The sequence below is a fragment of the Pholcus phalangioides genome, unplaced genomic scaffold, assembly GCF_987345545.1.
Source record: "Pholcus phalangioides strain wild (caught in Gottingen) unplaced genomic scaffold, Ppha-v1.0 ptg000017l_1, whole genome shotgun sequence".
NCBI classification, from domain to species: Eukaryota; Metazoa; Arthropoda; class Arachnida; order Araneae; family Pholcidae; genus Pholcus; species Pholcus phalangioides.
The window spans coordinates 57,734,418-57,760,280 of record NW_028301610.1 but is presented as its reverse complement, the minus strand read 5'-3'; the positions used below and the strand labels follow the sequence as shown (position 1 = coordinate 57,760,280).

The 25,863-nt window shown below is 34.5% G+C and overlaps 1 protein-coding gene across 1 annotated transcript in view; it reads left to right on the top strand.

The window, feature by feature from the left end:
* rl (Mitogen-activated protein kinase rl) overlaps positions 1–25,863 on the top strand; it is a 61,303-nt gene that overhangs the window by 10,144 nt on the left and 25,296 nt on the right. Inside the window, exons 3-7 of the mRNA XM_089246602.1 lie at positions 1,791–1,846; positions 8,537–8,726; positions 16,093–16,225; positions 22,402–22,473; positions 24,473–24,552. Coding sequence (XP_089102728.1) covers positions 1,791–1,846; positions 8,537–8,726; positions 16,093–16,225; positions 22,402–22,473; positions 24,473–24,552 — 531 coding nt within the window. The remainder of the gene's footprint in view (positions 1–1,790; positions 1,847–8,536; positions 8,727–16,092; positions 16,226–22,401; positions 22,474–24,472; positions 24,553–25,863) is intronic.

Sequence of the window (25,863 nt, the reverse complement as noted above, 5' to 3'; positions counted from 1 at the left end):
TATTCTTGTTAATTCGCTGCTCCAATTTATAATATCTGCTCCGAATCTCATATTTTGCTGCTCCAAATCCTGAATTTGCTGCTCCAAAACTGCTATGAATCCTGAATTTTGCTGCTCCGAAATGAACTTTGTCACTTCCCACCCCTGCTGATTGTATTGTTGGAGAGAGAAACTTTTGAAACTTTATCAGCTGCTCCTTCGCTAAGTATTCTTGAAACAATTTTACATGCAGGGTCAATGATTTCCTCTCCAAGAGTATGAGGTTTCTTTTTTTTTAGCTATCAGTTCCGCTACTTTGAATGATGCTTCAAGAGCAGTGTCGGCTATGGTGACTCTGTTAACCATTCGCAGTGCCGCTTTCTGCTTTCTTTCTTGTAGACGAGAAAAATATGACAAACTTTTCTGCGACGCACTGTGGTGCTTTGTTGTAAGATGCCGCTTCAGTGTGCTAGGTACCATGGCCTAGTTGCTAAGTGTTTCACCACAAACTACACACACACGGGGAGAGATCTGTCATGCATGAGAGTAACTAATTTGACTTTAAGACCTTAAGTGGACCGTACTATTTTTTTTATTTATTTCTGTAATATCTCGCTGCACCCCGGTTGGGAAACACTGCTCATAACTGTCGTTATTCATGGAAATTGCTTTTTCATCTGCAGTTGGCTCGATGACAGATGGTTCCGTTATAACTGGGCCCTCTAAAACGCTAACTCTCTCTTGTAATGATTCAACCTAGAATTCCAACCTTGCCCTATACAAACACCCCTTACAGTTGAAACTATTGGCTACTATCCCCCAGATCAGGAAAACCACGCCCTATACAGAACTAATCGAGGTTGAGGCATACTAACACTGTTGCTAAAAACTATATAACACTTAGAAAATGAGAAACGTTAAAAACGTTTAACTCTCTCAACTGTGGTCCAACCATTTTTATGGACCACAAGCTGTTACCTGCAGCTTCAGTCACATGGATTTGGTAATTTGAAAATTACTCTTTTATGATTCCCCATGCAACATTTCAACCTCTTGGGTGGGATGCATTTTCAGAAATCCAGTCTTAGTGGATATCTAATATAAAATATATTGATTAAATTTCGTACTTATATATATATGTGGCTTCAATGATTTCGGCATTGCTCCATATACACCCCCTTCTCTTAGGGGGTTGAATTTTGGTTTCAACTTTTTCCACTCGGCTGATTTTTCCATTTGACCCCCCTCACTATTGAACTCCCCTTATGTGACCCCCTTAGCGGTTGAATTTCGAAAAACCCCTTCATAGTTCGTCTTTACGTCATGAAACAAAACTGACCAAATTTCATGATAGCTTCAGTGGTTTTGGCTCTGTGTTATTTCTCTATGAACTCCCCTTTTTGTGACCCTGTTAGGGGTCAAATTTAGAAGAACCCCTTCTAGCAAAGGGATAAAGATGGATATATGATATAGTTGTAGTACATTATAAAGCAATTTATAACAAAATATTTGGATTATAGTTGAGATTTTGTAACACAACTATAGTCCAAAATTTAATATTAAAAAAAATCAATATTTGAGCTACATAAGGAATAAAAAACTGTAACATTAATGCTTGATCTTTCTACCTGCAATATCAGCAAAAAAAATTTTTTTGTATAGCTTGAATACAGAAGTTATGATTAATGTAGAAAATGGTTTTATTTTGGACCATAGTTGTTTGAAATTATGGTATGAAAATTAATTTGGTATTAATTTTTCATTGCACATTCAATGAGTGTTTTTACTTAAAATTTCAATTTTTGTTTCAGATCATTGATATTAGAGACATACTGAGAGCTCCTACGATTGAACAAATGAAAGATGTGTATCCTTGGATATTTCACTTTTATTTTTTAAATCAGCATTGTATATACTTTTTTAAAAAAAAATTATTTTTGATTCAAACCTAGAGTGGCTTATACCAGGGTTGATAAAAAAAAAACTGTTTTCTTTGGTTTAAACCAGTTTTTTTTGGTTTAAATAGCATTAACATTAAAAGCAATAACATTTCTGAAAAATCATTCAAACTCATAACGATTAATTAAAATAAAATGTTCATTAAGAATTAACACTATTCCCATATATTAATTAATCAATATTTCTTACATTTTAGTAAAAACCATTTTTTTTTTCAATTATTTTTTTTTTGCTCAATGAATAACTTTTTTTGTGTTTGAGAATTCTTAATGTTATTATTAACCATGTAATTTAAGTTTTTTCTTCTCCACTTACTAAAGTATACTTAATTAGGAAGCTATTTTACAAAAACTGTGATAAAAAATTCGGTGAATATGTATTTAATGAAGCATTAAATAATGCAGATTAATTAGCAATGATTTACAATATACAGGATGATTATAACTAAAGTTCTGATTTAAAACACTGTAGAAGAAAAGCTGTTGTCAGAATGACTTGAAAATTTACATGAATATTCCTTTAAGCAATGGAATTTTATATGGCAAAAAGGAAAAAAATACTTAAAAATAGAAAATTAATAACACTGTACTCATCCAACTCAAATTTGCTTGCAGAATGGGAGCGATGGCCATTCAGGGCAAAATGATACTTAATTAGCATTGCATGATTTCATATTTCATGGAAACATCACAAAAATGAAGTAATCAAACATAACTACAACTTACTCAAGAAATGTTAAATATATTGTCCACACCGTAAAATAACAATGAGGTGAAAGCACAAAAATGCTTGTTCAACAACAGATCAGACTATGCCGTGGCCATGATGTGGATATGCTTGCGATCCAGCAAAGTTCGCAATCCGACCTCTGCTCATAACATTTTGATGTATCCCCCCCCCCCCAGCCAGAAGTCGCAAGGGTTAAGCTCAGGTGAACTGGCCACTGGCTAGGTGTTGTGCCATCCTGTTATTGTCAAAATGGTTCTTCAGCTGCTGCTTTGCTGGTATTGCGATGTGCATCTTGATAAAAGTTATGCTATCCACACACTGATGCTTTTGAACTGCCGAAATGATGTGGTTGCACAAAATAGATTATACTGCTGGCCAAGTACAGCATCGTCTACTTGCACATTTTGAACTACTTGAGCTTTTTTTCTTTTGCCAAAGAAATTTCCATTGCTTCAGGAGTACCCATGCAAATTTTCAAGTCATTCTGACCAGTAGCTCTTATTGTATAGTTTTGGAATCAAAACTTTAATTACAATCTCCCTGCTTGTGGCAGATTATTTTTCATAAAGCTGTTACTACTATACAGGAGAACCTTGATTAACTAGGGCTTAATGGTGCAAGTATTACAAAAACTATTGAATATTAAGACTGGGTGATATACAGTACGAGATGTGTGTATATAATATGGCAAGTGTAAGATAACATGAGATGGCATGGGGGGGGGGGGCGCTCTCAATTGCTTTTAAAACATACCTCCATTCTAATATGTGTACATTCATCTTAACAAAACCCCGAAACTTCTCCAACTCCTAATCCCATCTCGTCTGTAATCACAAAATTTGTTAATCGCGACAGTACCCAACGAGGTGACTGAGAAAAAGATGCCCATAATAAATATGGATATATTTAAAAAATACAGCAACCCAATTAAAAATGTAATTACAAACAATATATATACATGATAAAATATTATACAATGCCCATAAGAATTCTTATGATTGTCTTATTCCAAGCATGGATAACTTCTCGATTTACCCCAACATGTTTATCATATTTCTTTTTAAACAAGTCATTTGTATTGCAATTTACTACCTCGGGGGTAAGCTATTCCATTTATTAACAACCCTATTAGAGAAAAATTCCCTGCGACACCATAACCTCGCATTGTCCCTTACCAATCCATACTGGTGTCCCCTTGTAAAAGCAGTCGATTGATGGTGTACTAATAATTCGTGGTCCATCCTATCCATCCTATTGAAAATTTTGAACATTTCGATTATATCTCCCCAACACCCGCGTTCATCAAAAGTAAACATATTCAAAGAAGATTTAGAACTTCCATGTCTTCCACTTGAATATCATTGAGGATTTTATTACCCCATGCAACTTCCGTATATTGAATATCATCATTAAAAACAGACGCGAAAAAGTCATTGAAAGCGTGACACATGCTTACATTGCTCTCTAACCTAGATCCTCCTATCGACAGGGGGCCAACACTGTCTCCTTATATCCATTATTGACTTATCTAAAAAATGATTTTGGGTCAGAGCCAATGTTATCTGCTAACCTAGATTCAACTTCCTTTTTACTATCCCTTATTGCTTTCTTCAGTGCTCTTCTTTTATCAGTAAACAATGATATGTCACCTCGTCCACTTTTATACTGAATGCTCTTTTCTTTTCAAGATAAAGGTTACGCACGCTATCCGTGAACCATAGAGGGTACAATGTACAAACACGCTTTTTTCAAACAAAGGGTATGACTCCTTGCAAAACAGAGGACAGCTTCGTATTAAACTCTTCCCATTGACTTACCACCCCTACTGATTCCAACCGGTTCTTTGAAAACTTCCGCTAACGTTCCTCTCAAAACATCAAAGTTAGTTCTCAGAAAACAAGGAACCAGTCTTTTGTTATCAACCTTACTTGAAGAAAAGTTACAGTGAAAACTGACGATACGAGGATCACTGGTAGAAAACTCATCCCTCACCAAAACATGCTCAACAAGATCCTCAGAACTAGTAAGAACCAAATCCAAAATAGCAGTACCCTTAGTGGCTTATGATACATGCTGATGCAAAAAGTATCGAGCACCAACTTAAGAAAGTCCCTTTCATATTGATCTCCAGCTGAAAGATTCTCCCAATCTATACCCGGGTAATTGAAATCCCGAAGTATTACAACCCTTTTACGCTTATACATGTAGGAAATTTCATCATGAAGTTTGACGATGTAGTTTGGATCCCAATTCGGTGGATTGTAACAAACCCCAACAATAAGTTTATGACGTCTTTTGTTTTCAAGCTCAACTCATATAGTTTCAATATGACTTCTCTGCACATTACACTCTCTAGCCTTCAAACATGATTTCACGTATACCAGCACTCCACGCCCTTCCCTATCAGATCTATTTCTCAAAAAAGCATTGTATCCTTAGATGTGCAAGAAAGATTCATCCCCATCATTTGCCCAAGATTCTGTAATGTCTATAAGATCCAGGCCCTCCACAACTATCATAGTTTCTAAAAAAATTTTCTTTTTACCTGAGCTCCTAGCATTAATTAGCACACATTTTAATTCGCCCAGTAGGTGGGTAATTCTCCGTCAGTACTGTTGTGATTATCATTAACTAATCCGGATTCCTGACTACGTGGTCTGGAAGTAAATAACCTGATCTAAGCCTATCGTAAACCTCCCAGACCCCTCTCCTATTTAGATGGATCCCATCCCAACGAAGACACCTATCTGTAAATGCGGGAAGCTAAGGATACATAGGTGCCCAATGCTTGCGATTTACTCAGAAGTCAATTTTTCAGCCTTGTTAAAATCTTTTCAGTCTGAAACAAGATTCCTCTAATTTTTCGTATCTTTATAGAAAAATTGTCCTTGCAATTCTAAGCTGACCATGCTTTCCCCAAAAAAACCAAGAAAATTAGGATCTCAAGTATATAGAAAATTTGCAATTGTTGTCAAATATGATGCCAAAAGTAAGCAGACTTGGGAATTAACTTCATGGAAGGTTCACTACACATACACACATTCCAACGTGTACCAATTTGTTAGAGGTTCTGCAGAGGAATATGGACGAGGTGCATGTCTGGTTTAGTAGTAATTAGTAAAACTGATTTTGGGTCAGAGCAAATGTTATCTGCCAACCTAGATTCAAGTTCCTTTTTACTACCCCTTATCTTTCTTCAACACTCTTTTTTTATCAGTAAACAATGATAGGTCACCTCAGCCACTTTTATACTCTCTGAATGCTCTTTTCTTTTCAAGATAAAGGTTACGCACGCTATCCGTGAACCATAGAGGGTGTGATGTACAAAGCGTGTTTGTTTTTCAAGCACAGTAGCTTGAAAAATTCAATGACTATTTCAGGGGTGGGAATTCTGCTCCACACTGTGCCAAAATTAACATCCTCTTCTGATAGTGTATTTTCATATTTTTCTGTGCCAGGTAGCGCATGTTTTTTTTATGTGTGCGCTTAGAGCTTCTTGATATACTTTTATATCTGCTTTGTATGTATTACGTATTGCCAATGATGTGCTCAGCACATCCAATTAGTGGAATTTTGAAAAAAAAAACAAAAAAACTTTGAAGAATTATATTTCTGCGTGTCTCAATTTTTTCCAAGAGGATCCTGTTTTATTTCTCCATGCTTCAGCGTGACTTTCTCCCTTGCCACAATCTTCCATTGTCTTTCTATCTCATCTCCTTGGAAAGTAGTTTGACTACCGTAAAGTACAGTACTGTATTAGAAGAAAAACTTGCAGGTTAACCATGTGTTTTTCATTTTCTGTGGGTACTGCAAGGATATTTTTTTTCAATCCAAAATATTTAATTTTTATTTATCCTGTGCAACTTTACCTCAAAACAGGCTTCTTTGAGAAATCCATTCTGTCTTGCCCTGAAAGAGTTGCCAGATGTAAAAAGAAGTCACGAAATTAGAGGGTCACAGATTTTTTTCCGAATCTATTTTCAGATTTTTTGGACAAGTTCTCACTCTTTATTTCATTCCCGAAAATTTGATTGGGATAATTACAGCCCTTATTTAAATTACTGGCTCTTCATTGGACTTTTCATCGTGAAAACAAGTCGCTACCTCAAGCAGCAGAAATAACTATATTCGATCGTTATTGCATCAAATCTCAACGTAATATTTCATTCTGTGAGTAAAAGAGCTAGTCCCCCAAATTACGAATGCTAATTTGCCACCGTAGCCAAATAATGAGTGTTAAATCACCAATGTTGCCAAATGATGAGTGATAAATTGCCAAACGAAATTCAGTTCTCCTGAAAATTATATGGGCAAAAATGATCAGTTCTTCTGAAATTTTTTGCCCATTTTACAAAAATATCTATGGTTTCAAACCATACTCGTCAATGGGGTGGCTCTAGGACCGTGCTCTGCTCTGAGCGCCACACTATGAGGAGCCCCATGAGTTTTTGTTTTTTAAAATTTTTGTTATCAATCCTAAACATTCTTGCTTTAATTTATTGATTTTTTTTCCAGCATTAATTTTTTTGCTCCTATTCCTGCCTAAAACTTACATATTTTTGCTCTAAAAACCTCTCTAAATTCTATATCCTGCTACTCCAAAATAGACTTCATCCCTTCCCACCCCTGCTATTGTCATTAAGCAATCTTAAATGCTTCAGGGAGCATCATTGTGTAAGAAGCCTATAAAGAAGAGCAGCGTCATCGTCAGGGTTGGCAAACTGGGTCCAGCCTCCAAAACTCTACAACCCGTAGAGCTCTCATTACATGTTTGAGCATTCTGTGAACTAGTTTTTCATGTTGCAAGGCATTTTATTGCCTCTAATTTATTAAATTTATGAAAAGTACCTCAGATAACTCTAAATTTGGTCAATGGAGGCTCGGGTGATCTGAGTCCTACTGTATAATTAAATTACAAGTTTTTGTTACCATATTGTTATTTATCAGAATTGAGATTTTATATTGCTCCTGTCATTAAAATCACTTTTATCCTGATGATTTTAATTTTATTAAGGGGCAGAATAACCAGTGAATTAAAGTACTATAAATTTGCAAAGTTTATGCTTAGTTTTCTGTAAATTATATTGTTTAGTTCCATCAAGTTAGCCAACTATTCATTGTGTAAACCTGCGGTCTCCAAGCAGATTAGCAAAGTTATGCACTTTTTGAAACAAAATTGCATGTAAGACTGAAAACTTGTGTTCTCTTGTTTTTCTAAACTGATCTTAAAGAGCAATCTCAGTCTCTGTAACCTCTGGCTTTCCATCAATTTTCTGCTTCTTTTGCAAGTTTGGGTGAAAAACAATCTCTGAAATTGTCTTTGTTTCAACAGATTAAACAGCACTGCCTGAGATATCTCTAATTGGGAGGCAGCTTTTTGCTGACTTACATTTCTGTAACTCATAATAATTTAATAGATGGTTTAGTGCGCCACAATTTTGAATTGAGAATCATTACTTAAATTTATTAATACTGTACATGATGTATAAAACTTGATAACAAGGATTAAGAAATGTTGCTAGATAAGTGGCAACCAGAGGTATGCTACTTGGGAATGAACAGAGGTTGGAATGCAAATCACTTTTTTCAGAGCTTTCTTTTATATGTTCCTTTATTGTTGGCATACATCACAATGCCTATGTCAGAATTTGCGATGTTATTGTAGATTTAAATCTTTATATGCAAATTGCAACAGATAAAATTCATTTCAAAAATCTTTTTTTATGAGAAATTTTACTGCAGAAAATTTTTAGTCAGCTAGAGGCTTGTTGCAGAACAAAACAAAACACTCTACTTTGAGGACTGCACTTGAGTATCTGACCAGTAATCTCTTTTTGAAATATTCATCATTTCCTTAACGCTACTTCAGTTATATTGTACAGTGTCTGATGGAAACAGACTTGTACAAACTTTTGAAGACACAAAAATTGGGTAATGACCATATCTGTTATTTCCTGTACCAGATCCTCAGAGGATTGAAATATATCCATTCAGCCAATGTCTTGCATAGAGATTTGAAGCCTAGTAATCTATTATTGAACACAACTTGTGATTTGAAAGTGAGTATTTTTATATATTATATTTTAATATGAACTGATGCCATAAAACTTTTGTTTCTAAAAATAAACTACTGGAAAAAAAAAATAATTAGTCCACTCATTTTTTCTACTACTGTGTAAACAGTCTCAACCAGCTAGATTTCTTTCCTCTTGGACGCAAGACAATTTTCTATCATTTGAATTATATCAGAATATTAAGCTTAGCAGTGCATGTCCAGAGACGTGTGTGCAGTTCATGTTGTTTATTTTTTATATACTGTGAGCGAATGGGATGTGATGATGTGTAGGTCTATTGGTTGCTGCTGCAATACTTTTAACAAGAAAACCAGTTCACATTTTCACCTCAAAATTGGGAAACCTAAAAACAAAGGTTTTAGAAGGCAATCACTTAATTGCTGTATCCCCTCAAGTATGGAAAGCTTTTGATCATAGATGACTGCATATGATCAGCTGGCTAGGTTATTCAAGTACAGTATGTCCTCTGTTAAATGAAACCAATGAAAATACCGCCAGTGCTCTTTATAATGACCTTCATTGTTCCACTGAAAACAGAAGTTATGTTGAAGGTCATTATATCAAATGTTTGGGATTAAATTAGCTTGTTAAGAATATTCCATTTTATTATTGGCACAGCTTAAAACATTCATTCTGTTAAAATGTAAAAATATAACAAAATGAATAATATACTGCCTGTACAGACAAGCAAACTTTCAATTTGAAAACAAGTCTGCTTGTCTGTACAGGCTCTCCCAAATTGTTTGCATAGGAGATATCTCTGCAGTTGTTGACTTCACAAACATACTTTTAATTATAAAAGTTTTCAAATGACATGCAGTATTTTAAGGCCTCGGAACATATTTAAGGGGTCCTATACCCAAAATAGAAAAGAACTTTTTATACCGTCCCCGTGTGCCAAAAACCCAATTAGACAGTTGTTGCCCTGTCTCTATTGATCCCAATTAAAAAAAATCCATGTTTACAAGTGAAATATTCACTGAGATATTCAAATTCTCAAAAAATGGAGGAAAGTTGGGAAAAAACAGCATTAAATATACAGATAAAACGGTTTTTCCACATTTAGAGCTTTCCTTTGTTTTCCAAATTCAAATATCTTGTGAATATTGCACTTAGAAACGTGGAATATTTTTGTTGGCATTAGGAGAGATGGCAACAACATTCTAATTGGGTTTTTGGGCACACTGGGACAGTATGTAAAGTTAATTTTTTCATTTTTTTTTATGTATTACGACCCTTCAAATGAGTTTTTGATGTTTTAAGTAATTGTACATCATTTGGAAACTTTTTGTGATTGAAAGTATGTTTCAAAAGTCAACAGTTAGAGATATCTGCTGTGCAAACAATTTGGGACAGCCTGTACATTCTTTCCTTTATCTAAGAAATCTGATTCTTATGAATGCCTATTGGATGATATGTCCTTATTTCATGGTTGGAACCGTTCTCTTCAATCTGGATTCTGAGAAACCAGAATTTTGAGAAATAGAGGGGTCATTTATGCAACAGTCACACACACACACAGGTCATCATCAACAACCATTTTCAATTCACTGCTGGATGGATGAAGGTCTCCTCTAAATTTTTCCATTCTGCTCTGTCTGATGCTTTAGCCATTTAGTTGACTCCTGTCACTTTCCTGACCACACACACACACACACACAGGTCATCATCAACAACCATTTTCAATCCACTGCTGGGTGAAGGTCTCCTTTAAATTTTTCCATTCTGCTCTGTCTGATGCTTTAGCCATTTAGTTGACTCCTGTCACTTTCCTGATCTCGTGAATCTATTTTGCGTGGGGACGCCTTCTTGGACGTTTAACACCACGGGGGTACCACTCTAGAATACTTGTGGTCCATCTGTTGTCCTGTCTTGCACTATGTCCAGCCCATTTCCATTTCAAACGTTTAATTCTTTCCATGATATGCGTATGTGTGGTTCCTTATCCAAGTGATTCGTTTTCTGTCTCTCCTTGTGATGCTTAGCATAAATCTTTCCATGCTCCGTTGTGCTGCCTGTAGCCTTTGTATCGTCTTGCTCGTGTGTCCATGTTTCAGTTGCATAAGTCAGTGTTGGTTTAACCAGTCACACACTGGTTAAACCCTTTTCTTTTCAGGCATAATGGCACGTGGCTCTTCAGAATTACAGTTTTTGCTAAAAGTGCTCCATCCAATCCTGATCCTTCTGTTTATTTCATTAATGATTCCGTTTTCCATAGTAATTTCTTGGCCCAGGTACACATAGCTTTCTACTTCTGTGTTGAGCAAGATAATTCTCTTCAACGCAAAAGGGTTTAACATAACTTAAGTCTTTTGCAGATTAATTTTCAAACCCACCTGAATACTTGCCTTCACCGTTCGTCTGGATTACTGCTGATAACAACAATGTCGTCTGCAAAACGCAAATGGTTTAGCAATTCTCTATTTATTTTGATTCCTTTTTTATCCCAATCCAGTTTTCTGAATACTTCTTCTAAAACAGCGGTAAAGAGTTTTATTGAGATAGTATCACCCTGTCTGACTCCTCTTCCAAGTTTAATCTTTGCTTTTCCTTTATCCCAACGAATCGTTGTAGTTACTTTGTCATATATTTTCTTGATGATATTGTGATGTAAGTCTTCTCTACCCCAATTACATCTAGAGCTTCAACAACAGCAGATGTGAAGACAGAGTCAAACGCTTTCTCAAAATCAATGAAAGCCATACACAATGGTAATTCATATTCCTTGTGTCTCTCTATAAGTTCCCTGATTGTTTGGATGTGATCCATTGTACTGAATCCACTTTGAAATCCTGCCTGTTCTTTTGGTTGAGCTTCGTACAATTTGGATTCAATCCTATATGTCAGCACTTTGGTGAAGATTTTATAAATTACTGATAGGAGACTGATTGGTCGATAGTTCTTTATATCCTCTTTTTCACCCTTTTTGTAAAGAACCATCATTGCGTTATTCCAATCTTCAGGCACATCCGATTTTGTGAGACAATTTGTGAACAAGGCAGCTAGCATACTGGCAAATTCTTCTCCTGATTCTTTAATAATGTCTATTGAAATCCCATCTTCACCTGGATGTTTGCCTTTTTTCATACATCTTATAGCCTTGTAGACTTCCTCTTTCAGCACAGGTGCTACTTGTACAAATTCGGCTTCATTTTCTTTTCTTTCTGCTCCCTTTCCTCCGATCCCGTTTTTCATGTTTGTATAGATTATTATAAAATTTCTCAACAATACTAATGATTTCATTTCCATCTTTTGTGATGGTTCCATCTTTTCTTTTTAGTGTAAAATTTCCTTTCTCCCAACACACAATTTTCGTTTCTCTGATTTTAAGCTCTTATTATCTTCAATGCTTTCTTTACAATATCGCAATTAAACTTCCTGACATCTTCTGTAATCCGTTTTCGTACTGTCTTGCAAAGTTCTGTATATTCCACTTTTGATTTAGGGTCATTCTTCTTAATCTGAAATTCTCTCCAGTCTTTCATAAGTTTCTTTGTTTCTTCTGTTATTTACTTCACCGGTTTGATTTCTTTTTCTCCAGCGACTTCTTTTGCTACTTCTTTTAGGGTAGTGGTTAAAGTTTTATTCATCGTGGTGACATTTTGTTCATCCTCAGTGGTGTTATACAGCAAATCAAATCGGTTCTTCAGCTCTAACTGGAATTTGTCAGAAATCATTGTGTGTTTCACCATTTCACGCAGATTATACCAAATTCTCTAGTATCGAAGGTGAACTTCAACACTTATGGACAGATTTTTTTGTATCCCCATAGGAGCGGGTCAGATCTGAGTTTAGATGTTTTATTGGATTGAAAATAGTCTCTGCAGGGTGGTTATATTAGATGGAAAAATAACATAGGAATGTGGTAGGGAAATATTTGGGACTTATTGTACTGGATATATGATAGAATGTTCATTATAATGACCATTGACCGTGTATCTCAGGTGGCATTAGTACAGTTTGTGAAAATAAAATAACTTCAGCAGTGTGTTTTTTTCTCAGAGCCATTTTGCTGAGCAGACTGCCTGGTTATGATTGTTTAATTGATATTTGCAATGTGTATGCATTTTCAGGGCATAGACAAAGTTCAGTAAGATCAATACAAATCATTAAGTGGATTGCTTAATGCTACTGCAGAGCTGCTAACCTAAACAAGTGACCAAAAGTAAAATGAAGCCAGAGAAAACTTAAAGCTGGGCATATAAGGTTGGGGGGGGGGGGGGGACAGAGTTGCCAACTGCTACAGCCTTAGCAAAAGAAATTCAAATTTATTTCTTATTTAAAAAAAAATCCTGTAACATTGATTTGAGCCAAAACAAAATGACAGAAATGACCTGATAACAAAAATTATTTTAGGCAGCCAAAATATTATTTTGGTTATTGCCAAAACTGTGTACTAACAACCACAGATAATTCTTTTCTCTCTCCTCACAATATACCTATATATTACATGTTTTTTTTTTGGAAGATTCTTCCAAAGTCCAGTCTGTCAACTCTTCTCAATATGCAGCAATTATGAAGACGTTTTTTTGAGAATGGTGTTTCTTCGAGATAACTTCTAAAAGCACAGTGCAAAATTTGTAAATTACAAGGTCCAATGTAAATAAGCCAAGGTGAACTGGGTGGTTTTACTGCACTGTCCATCCTTTTTTAAAGGGATTTGTTTATATTTTACTGTTCAATGCCAGCAAGATCGTTTTTGACAAATGAAATATTTTCATTTCTGGCGCTTTTGTAGAGCTTTGTAAACATTGTTTATGCCTCTGCATGTCCTAATAACACAGAAGGCAATTGAATGCTATGCTTAGCATCAGTCACAAAATCTAGAGTAGGTCTATGTATCCAACTGCTTTGTCATGCAAACTGTTGTTTCACCTGTACATAAAATGTGTACTATAATTTTGAATGATCAATGTTAGTTACTGTGCAATGAATAGTCCTAAACCATGAAGTAGTAAATACAAAATTTTTTCTATCCAGATAGAAGTTTTTAATGACTACTCAAAACATTGACACAAAATAAGTTTTTGAACCCTCAAACTAAGTAAAAGAAAAATTAATGAACCATAATAGAATGATCATATATAGCCTGAAATAATCTAAAAAACAATACAACTTTTGCTTTGGCAGAATCAGTAAGTGCAATACATTACATTTGTATAATCGTGCTGCAGAGTTGAAAAAATAGGTACATTAATATTTTTCAAATTCAATCGTACTGGTTGAACAATAAATCTATCAATTTTATTTTTTTTTATTTCCGGTATATTCCCACTGTAAAAAAGCATTGCTAATTATTTTGTTCCGGTAGATTTAGTCACTGTAGCCAGGGCCATAACAAGGATTTCTGTTGCCCTGGGCAAACGTGATTTTGCTGCTCTCACCAATTTAAAATTTGATAATTTTAAAATGGCAGTTGTCACCCTTTCTAGTTTTGGCCATGCCTTAGCTCTTCCCATTGATTTAACATCACATACATGAGTGGAGAAAAAAAATTGTCAAAAAGAGTGAATAATTTTTTTGAAAAATTAGAAAAACGATGTCTTGCAAATAAGTAATATTTGTGGCATCCACTTGAAAAAATGCACTTAAGCTCTGTGAATAAGAACTGTAAAAAAAAAAAATCCTCTCAAAATCAGCATTTTACAGCAATATTTTTATCTGATTTCCATGATATATACCCAGTGTTCGTAGTCCTTGAAAAAAATGATTTTCAAGTGCTTATAAGTGCTTGAAAAAAATTTTGTGTGAATTTCTTCCTTTGAATTTTTTAATCCCCCCTAAACCATATTCCACTGGGGCAAAAATGTGTAGAGCAACAATGGTACAATAATTATGTGACAATGGTCAAAACAGGACATAGTCACGCATACCTGAGGTATTTCTATGCTTAAAAAGATGTTGCCTAAATCTGGCAGCAAAACACTGCGCTTCAGATATTTCTTCAAAATATTTTAAATTATTGAATTAATGAATGTCAGTTGTATATTATGTGGGCTGACCGTATTTTTTCAATAAAAATATGGGAAAATCAACAATTGTCACCATAAATGATCACTGAGCTATAAGGAAAGTGGAGTGAGGACTTCGCGAATTGTCCCTGCGCGACCGCATCACACCCTTTTTTAGTGAAGCAGGCAAAACATTCGCTGAACATGTTTATGCAATGGAGCAATTCCAAATACGAGACCTATACATTCTGTTTTTTTTTCTGCCAATAATTATGCATTTTTATTCATCTGAAATTCTTTGTATAAAAATGAATAGTCAGCTCCCTGTATTTGCGGATTTTTTTCCTTTATTGAAAATTTTTTTTTTTTTGCAACACTCAGAAATTGTCATTCATGTGCTTTGTTTACAAAATTTGAGTTGTGCGTGGTTAAGATGGCTCGCTAATGACATTACTGTCATCACTAGAGCAGTGGCAGCTTCCAAGAGAGAAATAGTCACCTCTGGTTAGATTAAACTTTGGCCACACAATGTGCACTAAAGGACACAATCATTTCTATAGAGCCAACTGAAAAGACTATAAAAGACATTGTCACGTTAGCGAAACACGTGGGTGGAGAATGGTTCAATGATATGGATATAGAAGTCAAACAGCTAATTAATAGCAATTCAGAGGTATTGACCGAGGAGCAATTAATGCAGGTTGACTGCTCCTGAAACTGAAGTGGTACCAGATGAAGACGATCAAGATGAAGTAGAAGACAAGTTCACCATGAGTAACATAGCATAAGAGCTTCTCGCGTTCAAATCAGCAATGAGTTTGCAATAACTTGAAATAAGTTATAATATAAAGAAAATTAAATTTTCATAAACACCCAAGCAGGCCTGCTTGGACAAAGGTGAACGTCTATGTGATGGCCGGTATTACACTATAGAAGTTTTAGAAAGTTCTTTTATAAAATTTAAAAAATGCAAACAGTAAGCGTATTGGATATGTTTGAACAAATGTAACTGAAATGAGGTTACATATAATTAAATAGGCTTATTGGTTGTTTTAAAAGCTTTACAAAAGAAATTTTCTAAAACTTTTATAGTGTAATCTCGGCCTATGACATATTCGGCTACCCAATGAATGTCATTCTCAAAGGCTAGGATTACACAATAAAAGTTTTGTGACATCATTTATTAAATTTTTATAGTGTAATTCCAGCCATAAGTAAACAACCGCTAAAGTTCGACGCTGAAGGCTGAATGAAGCAACAGGGATACAATGAACCAATGACAGCCTGAAATATGGTGTCAGTTTTTCTTATGATGTCTGTTGATAGAATTCATTTTTTCCCCTTATTAGAATGAATAGTTCTATTCGTATATTGATCATTGCAGTTACAATTCATTTCAGATCTGTGATTTTGGTTTGGCACGTGTTGCTGATCCGGACCATGACCATACCGGCCTTCTTACAGAATATGTTGCCACAAGATGGTACAGAGCTCCAGAAATCATGTTGAATAGCAAAGGATATACAAAATCAAGTATCCTTTTCATGGTTGTTTTGAATATTTGACAATAATTTTGATATTTTTTGCTTATTTGTCTTCATCTCATTGTGATACAAGGCTCGTTCTTAACAAATGAGGTGAAATATGAACCCTCACAAAATAAATATCAATGAAAAATACTACAAAAATCTTGACACTTTTTCTATTTGCAGATAAGGGAAATATAGTCAGCAGTGAAGTTATTTTAACCCTTTATATACAAATACAACACCACAACGTGCAAAATGCCAACGAGGTGGCTGAGAAAAAGATGCCCATAAAAATATGGATGTCATATACTTCCAAAAAAAATATAGCAACTCAATTAAAAATGCAATTAACAAAAATTATAATCAATATATATACATGATAAAATACTATACAATGCCCATAAAGAATACTTATGGTTTTCTTATAATAAGTATGGATAGCTTCTCGATTTACCCCCACATGTTTATCGTATTTCTTTTTAAACGTGTCAATTATATTACAAATATACAAATACAACGCCACAAAAATGGCAGAATTCTCAATGAGGTGGCTGAGAAAAAGATGCCCATAACAAATATGGATGTCATATATTTCGAAAATACAGCAACCCAATTAAAAACAATCACAAAAATTATAAACAATATATACACATGATAAAATATTATACAATGCCCATAAGAATGCTTATGGTTGTCTTATTCTAAGTATGGATGGCTTCTCAATTTACCCCAACATGTTTATCGTATTTCTTTTTAAACGTGTCAATTGTGTTACAATTTAATACATCCGGGGGTAAGCTATTCCATTTATTAACAACCCTATTAGAGAAAAATTCCCTGCGACACCATAACCTTGCATTGTATTGTCCCTCACCAATCGATACTGGTGTCCCCTTGTAAAAGCAGTCGATTGGCGGTGTACTAAAAGTTCATGGTCCATCCCATTGAAAATTTTAAACACTTCGATCATATCTCCTCGACACCTGCATTCATCCAATGTAAACATATTCAAAAAATGAAGTCTCTCTTCATAACTCAAGCCCTGTGTGCCAATAAGGCCACGCGTAGCTCTTCTCTGCACCCCTTCAACCAAGTCTATGTCCCTCTGTAGGTATGGTCTCCAAAACCTTACAGCATACTCCAGTCCAGGATGAACTAGGCCTCGAAAAAGCGGAAGAATGACTTTAGGAGAAAGCGAAGAGACCTTTTTGAAAATGAGGTTATTTTAGGAAATGAGATTTATATATATAAAGCATTGTGAAAAGTAGGATAAGAAGAACCTGATATTGAAATAAAAGTATAAATGTAATGATAATAAATAGTTATGTAAATTATTTGATAGGTCATTTTTTTTAGTTCCAATTAAAGACAAAAAAAAAAAACAATGTTTTTGAAACAGTTTAAAACAAATTATCTAATCTGGTACTTTAAAGTACTGCCAGGATATAAAGGGTTGAATTTTATAGTGAAAAATTAATTAGTTATGCTAGGAGGAGTGTCTTTTGTACAGGAATAGAAACACTACTATTTCATCGCACACCAACTCCAGTCATCTATCGCTATATGACCATTTTTGCTTGGGAAATGATGGCGCCTCAGGCTTGATAGGTAAAGAACTTTTTGTGATGCTCTTTTGGCTGGATTCAAACCCATGGACCTCGACGGCAACCTTTATAGTGGAAGACGAGCATCTTACCACTGTGCCACTCAGGCATGGATAGAAACACTGCCCAATTAGGTCGCAGGGAACTTCTTGCACCATCCTGCTCCAGTAGAGCATTTTTGTATGATTTTGCAACACAAGTGATTGGCCCCAACATGTTTATCATATTGCTTTTTAAACGTGTCAAGTTGTCTCTATTTGTGTATGCTTGTACATTTCTTTGATAAATTAAAATTTTAAAAAAATGAAATTGTGTTAGAATTAACTACCCCCAGAGTAAGCTAATCCATTTCTTAACTACCCTATTAGAGAAAAATTCCCTGCAACACCACAACCTAGAATTGCTCCTTACTAATGGATACTGGTGTTCCCTTGTAAAAGCAGTTGATTCACAGCATATTAATAATTCATGGTCCATCCTATCCACCCCATTGAAAATTTTGAACACTTCAATCACATTCCTGACACCTGCATTCTTTCAATGTAAACATTTTCAAAAATTGAAGTCTCTCTTCATAAGTCAAGTGTGCTGACAAGGAAACGTGTAGCTCTTCTCTGCATCCCTTCAACCAAGTCTGTCCCTCCGTAGGTATGGTCTCCAAAACCTTACAGCATACTCTAGACAAACTAAGCCTCGAAAAAGCGGAAGAATGTCTTCAGGAGAATGCGAAGAGACCTTTCTAAAAATGAAACCAAGCATTATATTTGTTTTTTTATCACCGCTGAACAATGAGTATTCCCAAATCTGAACCCTAGTTGCATTCGAGATAGTGACACCATTATACTCACCAACTACCCCCCCCCCCCCATTAGCTTCATATCTGTGAATTCGCTAACAATACCATTGATACCCTGTTTATTGATAAAAAGTATGAGGCCAAGGACACTTCCTTGAGGAACTCTACTTGTGACACCTGTCCAATCAGAGAATTCTCCATTCACCATAACCTGTTTTGACCTATCTCTTAATCATGTCCAATTCAGCAAGTTGCCGCCAATCCCAATCTCATGTAAATGCTTCAAGAGCTACCATGTTGAACCCAATCAAATGTCTTTTGGGAATCAGAAGCCTTAATCATGTGATCATAGAAGCAAAGGAGGTTAGTTACACATGACTTCTCCTTCCTGAGCCCATGCTGATTATCCGACAATACATTATTTTCGTCTATCTACTTCACCAATTGTCTTTTGATAATAATTTCCAAAATTTTCACACATATTGGGCACGATGATGTCAATTCATGTATGCATATATACATTAGATCAGTCAACTTCACCTTTCACGCTGCCTTCCCCCCCCCCCCCCGTATCTCCCATGCTGTCAACAAAATATTTATTTAGGAGTGATGTGAAGTGCTTGTACAAGGTTCTTTAAAGAAAGAAAACAAGAAATGAGTAGCAAGTGTGTGTACTTTTAATTACTTGTGTGGCTGAAAAATCCCTTCTATCAAGATTGGTTGCTGAGTGTGCCAGACAAAAATGCCGCCAAATGCAAGCTGTGCTTCAATGGGTAAATCGGCGCTGAAATCCATTGAGCTTATATTACTGGAGGGAGTATGACGCAGGGCCATAACTAGGATTTTTGTATTGTCTTGCCGCCCCCACCAATTCAGAATTTGATAATTTTATAAGTGTTCACCTAAAAATTTCCACCCAGGGCAGTTCCCCCCCCCCTCTAGTTCTGGTACTTGTATGATGTCAGTGGTCTACATCATTCCTTGGAACATCATGTGACGTGTTGAATGTCGACGCATTTCCGTTATTTTCTAATGGCATCCATAGTTGTTTAAAGGAGTTTAAAACAATAAATGAAAGAAATAATTTCAGTATCGATATGATTCCAAAATTAATGAAAGATAATTCCAAAATTAATGAGAGAGAATTCCAGAATTAATGAAAGACAATTTCAGCATTGATGAAAGAGAATTCCAAAATTAATAAAGCAATAATTCCAGAATTAATGAAATAATTTTAGAATCAATAAAATAATTCAGCATTAATGAAAGAAAGAATTTCAGCATTAGCGAAAGAAAGAATTTCAGCATTAGCGAAAGAAACAAATCCAGAATTGATGAAAGCAATTATTCCAAAAGTAATTAAAGAAATAATTCCAGAATTAATGAAAAATTATTCCAGCATTAACGAAAGAAATTTTTTCAGCATTAATGAAATAAATAAATAATGGATTCAGAATTAATAGAATAATTTAATCTTTTTCTATCTTTAGAAGAGTTCTTTTTTTAGTCTTTAAAAGAAAATTAATTGCAATATTTAGAGACTAAACTACGTTTCAATGAGAAAATTGACAGGCACGAACTGTGTTATTCAATGTGTCATATGTTTTGTATGATATATGTGTGTATGTGGCCTCCTTTATTCATTACGGATGATGTGAAATAATGTAGGTAGAAATGTAATCTCTGAAAGTTTTAATCAAAATTAAATATGCGCCTTGTCATGTGAAAAATATATGTTTGTAAAAAAAGTCCTTGAATTTTTAAGTTTTACCTTGAAAAGTGCTTGAATAGTCCTTGAATTTTTTTCCGTTGGAAGAGTACGAACCATGATTAGTTTATACAGTTCCCCCCCTCATTTTCAGAGATTTTTGTATTTCAATATATCTGCAAATATTGCACTGAGAAATATGAATTTTTTTTGTTGGGCTCTGAAGAAACAGGGCAAAAACTTTCTAATTGACAGATAAAGGAGAAGGGGGATCGTTTGAAAAATTAAATTTCATATTTCTGCATATATATATAGCCCTTAGTGAAATAAATGGCACATCTATGGTGGACACAATATTTAAATACTTTTTATAATTGAAAATATGTTTCTCTGTGGTCGAAGATTTAAGTTATTTTAGAGGTGAAACAGACTTAGGTTTTCAATCTGTATAGTTTTATACAAAAGGTTCTCAAGAAAATTATGCCTCACATTTTCTTGATGTCTTGGATTAGTCTTTATGGCGGAGTCTGTCATTATTTTCTGAATGCCATTAAATTTTTAAATAGCTCTATTTTGCCAGTTATCTCTTGATTTTATGATCTAATTTCAATTTCCCAATTTCTTTTGTCATTTTTCAAATTGTTTGTGCAAGTAGTAATTTTCTGTTAAACGTATACAGCATATATAGGTAACAAGGCATATTACATTTTACTGGAAAACCAATGATTCTAGAGGCATATTTCCAGTTAGAAAAAATATCCAAATAATGAGTCAGATATGTCATTCATGTTGCATGGGGTTGTATAGTTATTAAAATAAAAAAAATTAACTTTTTATACCGTCCCAAGTGTGCTGAAAAACCCAATTAGAGAGTTGTTGCTCTCTCTCCTGATGCAAACTAAAAAATTTTCACGTTTCTAAGTGCAATAAACGTAAGTGAAAAATGGAGGAAAGTTGGGAGAAAAAAACAGTGTTAAATGCAGGTAAAATGGTTTTCCCGCATTTAATGCTGTTCTTTCCTAAATTTTTTTTTCCTCTGTTTTTCAAATTCGAATATCTGTAAGTATTGTACTTATAAATGGGAAAATTTTTTAGTTCGCATCAGGAGAGCCAGAGCAACAACTCTCTAATTGGGTTTTTGAGCACACTGGGACGGTATAAAGTTAATTTTTTTTATTTTAATAACTATACATGTTTTTTTGTTGGCATCAGGAGAGACAGGTTAAACACTTTCTAATCTGAAGTTAAAGCACAGAGGGACGGTATAACAATGTAAGGTTTTTATTTTGTTACACACTATATTTTCACTCTCAAAACTGGTACAGGGTAGTTTTTGAACGCCTGTTCAACAGGCGTTACGTTTTTTAATGTGGAATCATGCCTCTACGATGGATGATTCATGAGATAATGGCTGTGAGATAAATGCTGCACTTACAGGACACCCTGCATATATTGAAACAATATTGTAAATGTGTTTCATGTTTAGTTCAACTATTAGCTATTCAATGACAATAAACTTATGAAGGCACGAATAACTCCAGATTTATCGTCAATGTTTCATCTAAGTCCATCATTATCAAATGTATTTCTAATCAGATTCAAATTTTAAATTGAAATTACATTATTTTCTCTGTATGCCAACCCTGAGCGGCACTCATGTACATATCAATAAAATTGCATTCAAATGACATGATTTTACGGGATGCGCGAGGCGAGTGAGTCAGCTAGAAAGGAAGAGAAGTGACTTACCGGGGGGGGGGGGGGGTTCACATCGTGTGGGAAAGCTGCTACTGTAATGTGTTCATTGTCCTTTTTTCAAAGCGGTCCTTTTTTCTTGCACATAGACTATACATTTTTAAAATAAATCTGAATTCTTTTTTTACCAGAAATCAGTATTTTATATTCAGTGTTATTGCTTCGTATATTGAGATAGACATGCAGGAAAATATGTTAGAGGAGAACTTCTCAAAACCACATGCTTAAACATCACATGTAAGGCTATATTGATTTTATTATAATGAGTCATTTCCATGCTTTAGAATCCAAATTGTTATTCTTTAATAACTGCACAGTTGACATTTGGTCTGTGGGTTGTATACTTGCAGAAATGCTGTCCAACAAGCCGATTTTTCCAGGGAAACATTGTGAGTGATGAATTTTTTTAGATACATTTTAAATATGTCTAAGGCCGGGATTACACTATAAAAGTTCTTTCACAAAATTTGAAAAATTCAACCAATAAGATTATTGGTTGCATTTGCTCGAATGTAACCTATGAGCTTTATTGGTTATTTTTCAAGTTTGATAAAAGGTCTTTTAAAAAACTTGGAAAAAAATAACTAATAAGCCTATTGGTTACATTCACTCGAATATAACAATATGCTTATTGGTTGAATTTTTCAAGTTTTATGAAAGAACTTTTATCAAACTTCAATAGTGTAACACTGGCTTTGACTTTTTGGTTGTTGTTGCAAAAGACTGTTGCTATTTACTTATCATATGTAATTAAATTGTCAAAGGCCTAATCGAATTTACTTAAGGTTAGGCTATAAAACCTAGTCCACACTATATAATGCTGCTGAAAAATTCCTGAACTTGTTTCCGAACTGTTCCAAAACATTGTTCCACAGCATTCTGTTAACATTGTTACACATCCAGACTATAGGCAGTGCTCAAGTGTTTCTCATACATGTTCTCTACATACACAGAAGTTAATTTTAAGAAGCAATATAGTTTCAAGCATTCATAGCACTATGGGTATATATTTCTAATATTTCAAAAACCAGAAGGTTTTTTTTTTTTTTTTTTTTTTTTGAAATCCAATTAACGTGAAATATCTGATTGCTATGTTTCACACCGAAAATGCATGTATGTACACTTACGTACAAGTTTTTACTATTTCCCATAGTTTATTTTTAAAGTGTTGTACTATAGAGCACAATTTTTTTTAAAGGAATATTTTCAATGTGGTATTTTCTTCAGGAAACTTTATAATTTCTATCATAATTTACTTAAGAGTATTATTCGTTCTGAATATGAGGGATACATTATTTTGAGAGTGCAATGAATTAACAAAAAATACTAATAATAAAAACCTTTTTCTTTTATTTATGTAAATGCAAAAAAGATATTATATAGCCTACATATCCCTTGTAGGCTTCCGGGAAGAACCAATGTCCCTTTGGAGCCACATAGATATTTTTTGTGTGGGCTAAATTTGCATTATTTACATTTCTTTATGTGCCTCTGTCTTAATGTTTTCTGTTTGTATACACCAATGCCAGTAATAGCTGAAAAGATTAATTAAAAAGTAATTATGGCTTTTTAAAATGTTGAGAATTTGCAAGAAAATAGAAAACTTATTTAATCATGTTAAAATGATTCATTGAATCATTCGTTGAAATGTTTTTATTTTAAAATTACTGAATGTTGTCACTATTCATTTATACTTCTCACATGTGTGATTTTGTTTTTTTGATCCTTTGATCAAAAAGAGTTTTTAAGAAAGTATGCATTGAAGTTAAGGTTTTCAAAAATATACCCAGTTTTTGATATACCTTAGTTTTTGATAAGTTTTTTTCCCTGCTAAATTCCCTGTGCGGGTGATGGAACCGAACTTCTAAACATGTCCAGACTAGTGGAAACTTGTTCGTGACAGCAAATGTTTCCCATTTCGACAGGAAACGATAAACATTACTATTTGTTGCTTGTAACATCCCTGAAGCATTTTCACAACAAGCCAACAAATCTGTAGTATTTAAATGTTGTGAAACATTTTGAACATGTTAGTCAGGACGGGGCTGTAAGAAAAATGTATTATATCTAGAGACAGTGGCGAGCACAGGATTTGTGAATTGGGGGGGGGGGGTCATTTTTTAAGGTAGTAAAGCACCATAAAAACAGCTGGGGAGCATAAGAAGGGGGGAAGGAAGAAAAGAGAGGTTTTTAAATTAAAATGTTATATACTTTTGCTAACAATGGAAAATTTCTTTTCTACCTCATGATTTGTAACAATTTTCTCACCAAATTTCCTATTTAATTAAAATGGCATGCATTTTTTAACTGATTTTTTTAAAAATTGGTTTTATTTTTTGGTAAGTTTAACATTTATTCAATTTTGAAGTACTCTAACTTTTTTTTCAGACCTTGATCAACTGAATCATATTCTAAATATTGTCGGATCACCATCACAAGAAGACATGAATTGCATCATAAATGAAAAGGTATGAACATTCCATTACTAAATGAGCATAACACTGATCATTTCAATATTTCTATTTGACATAAGTTTAGTACAAAGTAATAAGAAATTTGACCAGACCAGAGAAGCTCTGGAGATCCCGATTCTTGATTCCTGCAGTAACTTTAGAGTTTCTCCCCAAATGTCTAAACCCACTCTATATAACCCAGGAAGATTTATTTATGCAATACTGTTGGCCTTTCATAGGCCTATACAAGAAGGATTTACACATAGATGTTTTATGATATTTGACGAGAAATCTGAGGGAGTTAGCAATAAAGAAGGGGAGCTTGTTCCATTCAACTATGTATTAGGGAAGAAACTATTTAAAACAGTCTAGAGAAAAATAGGTTTTAATTTTTTGGTGTGGTGAAGTCTATTGGAAACATAGGCTTAGAATATCGGACGTATCAAAATTGAGATGACCATGAGCAATCTTATAAAGCATGGCTAAGCGGGCGATAAGTTGTGAGTAGCAAGTGGGGGGATTAAGTTCAAGTTAAAGATCGGAAACAGAACTTGAGGACCAGCAGTCGTGAATAAAGTAGGTGGATTCATTTTGGGTAGATTTAAGTTTGTTGATACAAGGTGGGCAAAAATAAAATAAAAATAAAAACCACAAAAATAAGAGAAATAAAACAATTTGCAAGGTTAGCATCGTTTGGGTTCAGGAATTTTTTTAAGACTGAAAAAAAAAAAAAAAAAAAAAAAAAAGCCGATAAATGGTGCTGGTATGATCAACTTCGGTGGAAATATTCAAATGAGACGATTATAAAAACTTGTGCTCCTAATCCACAACCAGCTCACCGATGTAAACCGTGTATGTGGACCTGCTGTACTCTGCCGTTGCTGGATTTGTGACTCGCCTACAGTTGTGCGCTATCCCCTGTGGTAGTGGTCATGTGAAACACATACTGCATTGGAGGCATTCTGTTCATTATTTCTGTATCTTTTCTTTGACTTGTGTACGTCAGTGCCACCTATCAGCTGTTTTTAAGTTTTTGTTTTTTTTCCCCTGTCTTATAAAAAAATTCTTGTGACCTAGCGATGCTAACCCTGCAAACCATTTTTTATTTCAGTTATTATTCTGGTTTTTATGCATTTTTAACTTTCTACTGACTTTTTTCCCACTCTGTGTTACTAGAGATGTGAGGGCCCCAGACCTCAGCTGCGTAAGAAAATTCTGCGGGGGGGGGGGGGGTAGCCATAGGTTGCTCGTACCCCCATGCTGACCAAAAATGAGAAATTTTGATATTTCAATGAAAAGGAATTAAAATACCAAAAGAAAATACCC